The sequence below is a fragment of the Aythya ferina genome (assembly GCF_964211825.1).
Source record: "Aythya ferina genome assembly, chromosome: 2".
Taxonomy (NCBI): Eukaryota; Metazoa; Chordata; class Aves; order Anseriformes; family Anatidae; genus Aythya; species Aythya ferina.
In genome coordinates, this window is record NC_140297.1 from 116,419,549 (window position 1) to 116,429,275 (window position 9,727).

General features: G+C 35.8%; 1 protein-coding gene across 4 annotated transcripts in view; it reads left to right on the forward strand.

Moving 5' to 3' along the window:
* TRAPPC8 (trafficking protein particle complex subunit 8) overlaps positions 1-9,267 on the forward strand; it is a 48,256-nt gene extending 38,989 nt beyond the window's left edge. For 2 of the 4 annotated variants that reach the window (XM_084512085.1, XM_084512087.1), the window contains 4 exons: positions 3,780-3,827; positions 5,203-5,348; positions 6,106-6,195; positions 8,224-9,267. In XM_084512085.1, coding sequence (XP_084368211.1) covers positions 3,780-3,827; positions 5,203-5,348; positions 6,106-6,195; positions 8,224-8,458 — 519 coding nt within the window. In that variant the 3' untranslated portion in view covers positions 8,459-9,267. The remainder of the gene's footprint in view (positions 1-3,779; positions 3,828-5,202; positions 5,349-6,105; positions 6,196-8,223) is intronic. The other 2 variants (XM_084512086.1, XM_084512088.1) reach the window with 1 other exon arrangement.
* The last annotated feature ends 460 nt before the right edge of the window (positions 9,268-9,727 follow it).

Consider the following 9,727-nt stretch of genomic DNA (forward strand, 5'->3'; position numbering starts at 1 on the left):
TAATTTATTTTAAAGTAAACTCCAAGTGATTCCAATCTTAATGGAATTCTTCAAATAATTGCATTAAATAAATTTGGATAGCTTGCTCTTGGGGGGGGCGGGGGGCGGGATTAACTTCTCTGTACTTGCTGACCTCTGCTTTGTCAGTTACTGACTTAATTCTTTGCTAGCCTTTAAGGGTTTTGTTTGGAGTTGTTCAAACTTGAATGACTTGTCAGAGAAACAAAGCTTCAGTAAAGGTCTGCATTAGAGAAGTGCTGGATTTGCATTCATTGACATGTTTCTCAAGTTCTTTAGGCAGTTGCTGATTGATTGGTAATTGCGTGTGCTGATACATAAGTCATCTTAAGGTTTCTCAGCTAAAATGTTAAGTCTTCTGACCGAAATGCAAGGACAGGTTACTTCCATTTGGTTCATTGTGGAACAGACAACAGGATGCTATTATTCCTGTAGCACAGCAACATAACTTGGCAAAACATTTGATTTTAAAAAAAAGTATGGTTTCCACAAAATATAGGATAATGGGGTTAAGGGAACGCTTAAAATGTTTCTGGCTAAAATTTCTCTATACCTTCTCTATAAAAAAGAGAAAAAGTGAAATTCTATATGAACTTTATTTGAAAGCTCAAATGCACATGCTTTATGCTATTCCCATGTGTGTTCAATATATAATTACAGACGTTAAACTTTTTTCATTATAAACAAGGCAGTGATAACTACATCTTTGAAGCTTACTGGTTTTCTGTCACTGTAGAGAGACTTTTTGTTTACACTACGATGTTTTTATCTGCAAAATTGAGTAGGTGATTAAATGTTTTTGAGCATAGGTTGCTGGACACAGTAGGTATGTCAGGTGATGTGAGGAGCTACTTGCATCTTCTAGAACTCCAGAATTGGAACACAATGCTGACAGAATGTTTAACGAATACTGATTCTGTTAAACCAGAGGAAAGTTTTTATATAGAGGACTGTTTTTTATATATTTATATATAAGTATATAAATAGTTTTATATAGAGGAATGTTTTTATATGTCGTATAGAAAGCTCTCTGAACAGTGCAGAAAATGTTTATCTACCTGTCCTTTCCATCACACGTACTTTGAGGGGGGGAAAAAAAAACTTTTGCAAAAGGTAAGAAAAAAACTGCTAAATACAGCTTTTTGCTGAATCAGAAACTCAGAGGTGCAACATGGTATGTGGCCTAGGCAAAGTAAGAACCTCACTAATAAAAACTAACTGGTACTTGTAGATAATGTCTTTTTTTGACAGCAATACTGCTAGGGAGTCTGTTTCTCTTTTGAAGTCTGTTTTCAGAAATTCAGCTGTATTAAATGAAGGTCAAAATATGACTGCATCTAAAATACAGCTATTCTGCCACTTGAGTTCTTTACCTCCCTACCATAACTTAAAGGATAGAGTAACTTCAGATTTCTTCAAACGTCCATTCTCAGCTAGGGCTGTTGCTCAATACTACTTTCTATTTTTTTCTCCTATTTTTTTTTCCTAATCCAGTCAATTCAAGCAGAAAGGTTCTGAAGCAAAAGTACAGTGCAGTCAATATAGTGGGGTTGAAGTAGCATTACGGGCTGGGGTGTTTGCTGTAATTTTGATTAACAGAGACTTGACCCTGACTAAAGATGAGGAGCAGCCTAGTAGAGACTTAGCACTTTAGAATTTCATTATCATCTTACACTACTAGCACCCATACCTGTGGAACATCTTAGCTTATGAGCGTGATTTAGTTCTAACTTGTTTACGTGAGGTTATGTATGTATGAGTGCCTTAAATCAAGCATACTTTAAGTGATTCTATTCCCATGTATGGCGCTCTCCTTTTATTGTGGAGGGGTCCTGTAATGCACAAGCTTATAGATTTCTTCCAGAGAGGAATAATCTGTGTACGTCCTAGGACTGCGCAAGATGTGCTTCTGGGCTGCTATTTCAGTTCTGTGGATCGGACTAGTGCTAGCCCAAAGGAAACTCCATGAAATACTTAGGGCATGGATGAAACTTCAGAGATGATTGCTTTTGGTAGCGCTGCTTCTTAATATTGATGTAACTCGGGAGTTAGGGTGAATATAGACAAATCATGTGGTAAGGAAAATCAGTTTAAAACTGAGATTTAAAAATGGCACTCTGGTTTTATTTTTTTCTAATATCTTTAAGAGCATGTTGACCCAATCATTGGGAAGATTGTCTCTGAACTTGAAAACTTTAAGTTGTCCAAAACTCCTTAAAAGAAAAAATTGAATGGTTGCTTGTAAGGATACCGTAGTTTCTGCCCATCTGATGGAAAGGAAGGACTTCGTACTTCAAAAGTGCCTTTTAAAGTTAAAGGATTTATTATGGGCAGACCTATCTATTACACATATCATATAATGCAAAAGCTATGTTGATCAGTGTGTAAACTTTGAGTTTTCTAGCTTTAATTAGTTTATTAGTGCAGTTTCAGGAGAAATCAAAAACTCGTGTGAATAGTACACAATTTCAGAAGTGTAACTAGGGATAATACGCTTCTTTGTTTCAAAGAAGCAAAAAACCTCACTCTAATGGTCCTTTTTTTTTTTTTTAATAATTACAGAATAAATAGCAAAGTTATGAAGATTATTCTAGTTGGAACAGTAAGCTTGTGTTTTTCTATAGGTGTATGTTTTAAGCTGACCTTTGTAGATGACTTTGGACAGTAAAAAGGTTTCTATTAACAGAAACAGCTTTTCTAGTACCAGTCGTACAGTTCGAATCTATTGGAAGGCACATGTGGGAGCAGTGCAGTTCTGTTGCTGCTATCTATTGAATGTTTCCATTAAAAAAAAAGTCCAACTTAAATGCAGCTATAGTACTTGACAGGGGTAAAAAGGTTCTGCTGTAACTGTCAAGTTCAATTCTTCCAGACTCTTTCTATGATGAAATCCGCTCCGTTCGAGCTTGTCTGTATTGCTACTGTTATAATGTTGAGATCTTCAAATTGCGCCTAAACTATTATTTAAAGGGAGCATGCTGAATGTCATTGTGGCCTTTTTGTATGGAACATACGGTGCTTGCTGTGTACTGTGGCCCACAGAGGCTTTACAAAGAACTATAATGGGTCAACAAGCTGACTTTAGGTCTCAGAACTTTAAAAAGGCAAAACTCCATTTGGGTTGGTGTTCTAGAATTTGAGCAACAAAATACCGCTCCTTTAATTTTTGGTCTTGTTTTACTTTAAGTGTGACTTGAGGCTATTATCTGTTCGGTGCGTATTCTTGAAGGGGAGGGTACAGGTACCCAAGTGAGTATGGGTTTCTTTTTTTGGTAGTTTTGATTCAATTTCTGAAACTCCAGGGTAGGGAAGGAGTTTAATGCATCTTTAAACTTGGCATTTCTTACTAGATATCTCTAGGTAGCTCCATGATCTGCATGCAGATCTTCTTGGTTACCATTTGTAAGTGTTTAATTCCCTCCTGAAGCATTAAGTAAGAGAATCGTGCTAAATATCATACAGCCCTTGTTACAGATAGATTGCAAAAAAAAAAAAAAAAAAAGACTTGAATGAAGAAATGAATGAAATGAATGTCTTTAGCTGAATCTGACACCTAGAGTGTGACTGGAATTAAAATTTAGCCCTGTTATGGTAAACTGTTAATCTTGCTACCTTCCAGTCCTTCAATAGAGGTGTAGTGTTAGAAATAGAGATTTGAAATATTACTAGTATACTGCACTTTCACCAGTAAATGTTCCTGCTGCATTTCATGATGTTTTTGTCTATTTGTAGAGATAAATCTTCGTATTTGTCTTTTGTAGGGTTTTAAAAAAATACTCGGGAGTTCTGATTGGGAGGACTTGGAACAGGTAATTAACTCTAGGGCAAACTACAGTATGTAGGATATTGGTGTATGGTCAAAGAGGTCGTTATAATTTGAGATACATTCAAATGAAAAACTATAATTCGAACTCTCAAAGGCTGGTGTTTTTCATGCTGTCAAGTTCCATCAAAATAGGTACATATAAGGTTAGGGTGGAACTAATAAATTCATTCAGGGCTTAAAGTAATTTGGGGGGAGAGAGACTACACAGTAACAATGAAATATATTTTAAGAAAGCTACTTGTACTTCCAAGAAGAAAGGGGGAAAAAAAAATAACACCAAAAAAAACCTGGCTTATCTGGGAAATCAGAGGCTAACATTGATGTTTACAGATTGCAGAATGCTTGCAGATTTCACTGAGCCCCGTGAGTATGTTTGAGTCAGGTTTTATTGCCTTTAGTATTTCTGTTCAACTTAGAAGGTATAATTCCCCATCCTTAAATGAAAAGTATTACTTTGCGCAGTGTACTGTCTTATTTGTGTTTAAATCTTTCCTCACTTTAAGTAGTCACATTTATTGCTGTAAAATCTATTTTTTCTAAAGGTGGACTTTTGTAGAATAGTTTCTTAAGACAATGAAGAAGGTAGCCCCTGCCTCAATAAATCCTGCTTGCAAAACAGATTAAATGTTGATCAGAGTTCAGCATTACTGTAATGCTCGACCAAATGTAGCCAGATTGTCTCATTTGGTGTTGCATCTTTGTCATCTGATTTCTTCTGCTTCAGAGATTGATTCTGCTTATAATGTTAGGATGAATCCCAAGTAATGACGGTGCTTTACTTGGGCTTTCAGCTGGGGACAAGGAAAGGCAACTTCTGTGTCTACAAGAGCTTGCTATACAATTCTTAAGATATTCTGTGTTTTCAAATCCTCCTCTCACTGCTAGCATGTTTTCCATAAACTTGTTTGCTTTACTTTGGATCTGTTCTGGGAAACTTGGTTATTGGCTTTTCTGTTGTGAACTTCCCAGGGTAGGTGATGGTTTTTTTTTCTAGTTACAGCTTCTGAATTAGGGAACTAAATGCTGTCCCTTTTTCTTCAAATAATAGAAATAAAAGAAAATAAAAGAAAACAAAACCAAAACGCATCAAATTACCACAACACTAGCCTGCTTTTGTGAAACTTGCACAGATAGTTTTTTCACAGTCAACTGTGAAATCTCTCTCAAAAGAAGGTAACTGATAACCATATCACTTCCTTACTTAGAATGCTTAAATACAAAAATTGGAATAATTAAGCTGTAGGCATGTCCCTGGAATTAGAGTTCATAATAAAAACTTGTAACTTCTGTGACTGGATTTACTGTGTTACATGGTGTTTCATGCCAATGTTTTAAATGTCATTCTGAATTTGTTTCAGGAGTTACCGGAAATGGCTCTCTTAAAGTTTTTTCGACCAGAAAGTACACCAGGACCTGCAAGACCAACACCAGAGCAGCTTTCCAGTCTTATCAAGACGAGTCTTCATTACCCAGAGTCTTTCAGTCATTCTTTTCATCAAAAAAGGTTAGTGGAATGCTTTCTGCAGAACCTTTTGAAATATTGTTAATTTGATGTAAATCCTGTTGAGAGATGCAATGTGGATTATAGTACAGAAGACAAAACAGCATGAAATCTTGCTGAGTTCCTAAACTTGCTGCTTAGGTAATACATAAGTAAAATGGAAGTTTAGAGTAGAAAAAACAGGCTGTAACATCACAGTTTGCAGTTTTAACGTTAACTGGTAACTTACTGAAAACAAAATAAATACTCTGGTGCCTTTGTGTGCATTTTGGTCGGTGTCAAAGGAGGAAGCAGCATAACTGCTCTGAGGAGCTCAGCAAAGCTACAGTACTCTTAAATTAAAAGAATTGCTATGTCTACAGTATATGACTTGTCAAGATCAGCCATTGTTCTGACTTATGTCAAAAATAAAGATGATAATGGTCTAGATTGCTTGGGCTCCTGGAAGAATCTCAAAATTAACCTGTCAAATAGACGACTACTAGGGTGAATTAGTTGAAACCTGCAAAAATGCTTGACTCTCCTAAAATGAAAATGATCTGAACAGAATTGGCTTAATTGGCTTGATAGTTTTTTTACATTGAGTAGAGTTACTGACACTAAGTGATTGTATTATGCACACTGTCTCAGACTGTTGTATAATAGACAACTACATGTTAATTTTGCATGACCTGAAATTTCTTTTGAGTATTTAAATCTTATTCTGGATAGTCTTTAATTATACTTTTTTTAATTGCTGTGAAACTATTTGTCTTTGCAGCCTCTGTCTGGTACCTGTCACTCTCCTACTTTCCAATTGTTCCCAGGCTGTTGTAGATGTGATGATTGATTTGCGGCATAAAACAACAAGGTAATGCATGGATGTTAATCAAAACATTTCCTGAGATTGCTTCCTAGTTTTAGGAAGTTTTGCAGTTTAACTACACTGAATATCTAGAACAAGATCTTTATAATAGTGGCTTCAATAGAAGAATGCAAGGTGATCTAGGCTTCAAACAGTCAAATGTCTGTCTTCAGTCACGTATCAATTTTTGTTTTGCTTTTGGCTGTATCTAAGAGAGGGCCAAGTAGTTAAATTAAACTTTGCAGACCTTTTCTGGAAAAAAAGTGGAAACATTCTTAAACTTGCAGAATACTGGCTTTAGCAAACTTCCATTACTAAACAGGTTGCTTTTTTCATTTTTAAAATATCAAGTCATTTGTAGAAAACAACTTTTGAAGTATAAACTTAAATAGTTTATGCTGTAATGTGATCTAGTATAAAATGTCGTCATAAAAATACCTAAGGTTCTAAGATTTCCCCTAGTATTTTACCAGCTTACATGTATTCTTATGACTGGCTTTTCAGCTAGAATTGGAGTACTATGTAAGAATACTACACTGGGGAAACATTTTGTGAATTGTTTCTAAAAGTTTTAGATATTTCAGTGGGATAGATGGAATTCAGTAGTACTGAGGTACTGTTAGTTTTCATTTCTGTTAATAAAAGGCAGTTTAACTCGTGTAAAATTCGTGTGAACCCTAATCCTAGGTACAATGCTACCTGATTTACCTTGATTTACTACAAAATAAACCTGTGGGACTCTTTGAATGATCTTGGGGGAGGGGGTAGGGAGGGAGATGACATGACAGATTGAGAGACATTGAGGACTTGTTTATGGGGAATGCTTGCTTCTTGCCAATGGACTGTCTTACGTGGTAAACAAGAAATTAAAAACCCAGAGCTTAACACACGGGTTCAGAAACAAAGATTAGAAGGATAAAGTCTTCAATTTATTGGTTAAAACTGGAAAGCTATTCACTGAACTTCTTTGTTTTCATGAGGTGGTTGCTCTCTTAAAGCATTATAAGACCCAGTCTGACTGGGTATTGCAGTTACATGCCTTGACACTTATTTAAAAAAAAAAATTAAAAAAGCAAAATACCAAACCACCTCCCTCCACCGTAACCACCAAATTACTGCAGTGCCTGTGTATATCCATGTTAACTATTTCTGTTGATGTGACATGATCTGTCTCTAGTTCATGGGACAGGCCTTAAGAATGCCTTATGCAATACTTTTTAAAAACTGACAATTGGTATCTTGTTACCTAGGCTATTGTTATGTCATGGTTCTATAAAAGCTGGCAGTACACTGGAATTTATAATTACAAATAGATATATCAAGTTTTGTGTATGGTGTGCAATATATTTAGAACTTAATGTATTAAGAATATATTAAGTGTTTTAAAGAAACTGGTCCATCTAAGCCAAAGGAAGAATAGTTGTAAAAGTTCATGTGAGTCTCAGAGCAGTAAAAAGGTATTTGGAAAGAAGTAAAGAGGACTCAGTTAAATGGACCTGATGAGTGGGCATTGAGTATCTTAATGGATCCCTAAGGTGATGTCGTGGTATGCATGGTGGGAAAGAGGACAAACATCTTGAAACTGTGTTTAGCATCTTGGTTAAATGTTAAGCACGCTTCTGTCTGTATCTTTGATTGCTATTGCCTTTCAAAATCTAGGCTTGTCTTCCTAGAAAAATCATAACCTCTTAATGATAAGGTTGGGAGGGTGGAACAATGAAGTATTTGAGGAATGCAGTGATTTAAGGGAAAATATTATAGGCAAGTAATGAAAAAGACCCAGCAACTTCTAAGATTCCGAAGAAGACCAACGGTTCGCACTCTAGCATCTAAAGACTGCCAGAGTAGGAACTTAGTTGTCCAATTCCTGGTTTTCGGTTAGTTTTCAGAAAGCATAAATGAGCATATTTGTAAGGGGCTGATTGTGAACACACTGCATTCGGAAGTTTTGGGAAAGCTTCAAATTGAAGGGTTCATGTAAACTGCTAATGTCTGAAATGCGGAGAAATAACTCCTGTTACCTTTTTTTTTCAGCCCAGAAGCACTAGAAATCCATGGATCTTTTACGTGGCTTGGACAAACACAGTACAAGCTTCAACTGAAAAGCCAGGAAGTCTATAGCTTGCAGCTAAAAGCTTGCTTTGTTCATACAGGTGTCTATAATCTTGGAACCCCCAGAGTATTTGCCAAGCTAGCGGACCAAGTTACTTTGTTTGAAACGAGTCAGCAGAACTCCATGCCTGCACTGATTATTATTAATAATATCTGACCACTTCTGAAAAATCATACTAAAAGACAAAATAAATGGGATTCTTTTCTTATATTGCTGGTTGACATTTTGCTGCAGTTTTTTGAAATAGCACCTCAAACATCTAACTTGTTACTAGAGATTGTGTAGGAAAGAAAATAGCAAAATATTCAGACTACTTGTCAATTTGTTTCTCAATGCAACGCACGTTGGACTGAAAATTCGTTTATCCTTTTATAATGTATTTCTTCTCCAGTAATTAAGATATTCATAACACAAAATAATCTTTAACTCCAAATCTGAACATATTTGTATGTCCTATGCCCTGTCAAAAACGCAGCTTGACTGCTGTTACAACTTCCAGCATGGTGTGTTTAATATTTGTGGCTGTATTAGGATATGGTTCAGGAGGAAACCATCACTGGCTTTTTCCTGTCTAAAGCCATTAGTCATGATAAATCCCAACCTTACTGTGAAGTTCAATAGGGTATCTCCAATATGTTCCTCAATTCTTTAGTATAAAACTTTGTTTTGAGTTTTCATGTTTATGAAAGCTGATGACCTGTCAAGGTTTACATACAAGCCCCACCTATGGTGTTTAAAAAATAATTTCTTCAACCAGTTTGAGTATTTTTTTTCTCATTCATCTCAGCACAGAATGCACTATTTCACAACCATGAGATTGTCATTTAAATTGTCACTTGCTTTATTATGTAACTAAAACAATTGATCTGTTTTAAAAAAAAATCTACTCAAGATTTTCAAGAAATGTATTATATTTATAACAAATGTACTGTAAATAGAATAAAACATACACCATATTCACTGTATGGACTGCTGCCTTTAATTTTTTTTCCTTCCTTTTTATACAGCTTTGGCGACCTACTAGTGCTGATTTTGTATATATATTCAGTTGTGTACATTAGAATATGTTCATTCTAGTCCTTTTTGCTCTGAAGTTTCTATCTTGTTGTCATGTGTAGTGTTGGTATACATGGAAAATTGCAGAGGTTGCTATATTTGGCTTTTGAGTTCTCACATGGTATTTCTGGGAGCAAGTCTCAGGATTCAGCTACCTGGGGAATATCAGTATGTGGTGAGGATTTTTAATTTGAGTAGTAGCTGCTGAACGTAGAGAAGGCTGTGAAGTAATCGAGTGCAGCAAAACCAGCGTAGAGTTAGGAGATGTGGTTTATGGTGGATTATCTGAGTACAAGGAGAAACAGAAGACTTCTGTCTGCTGTGTCATGTGGCTGAAGGAAATTCCATCACAGAACAACATTGACTTAT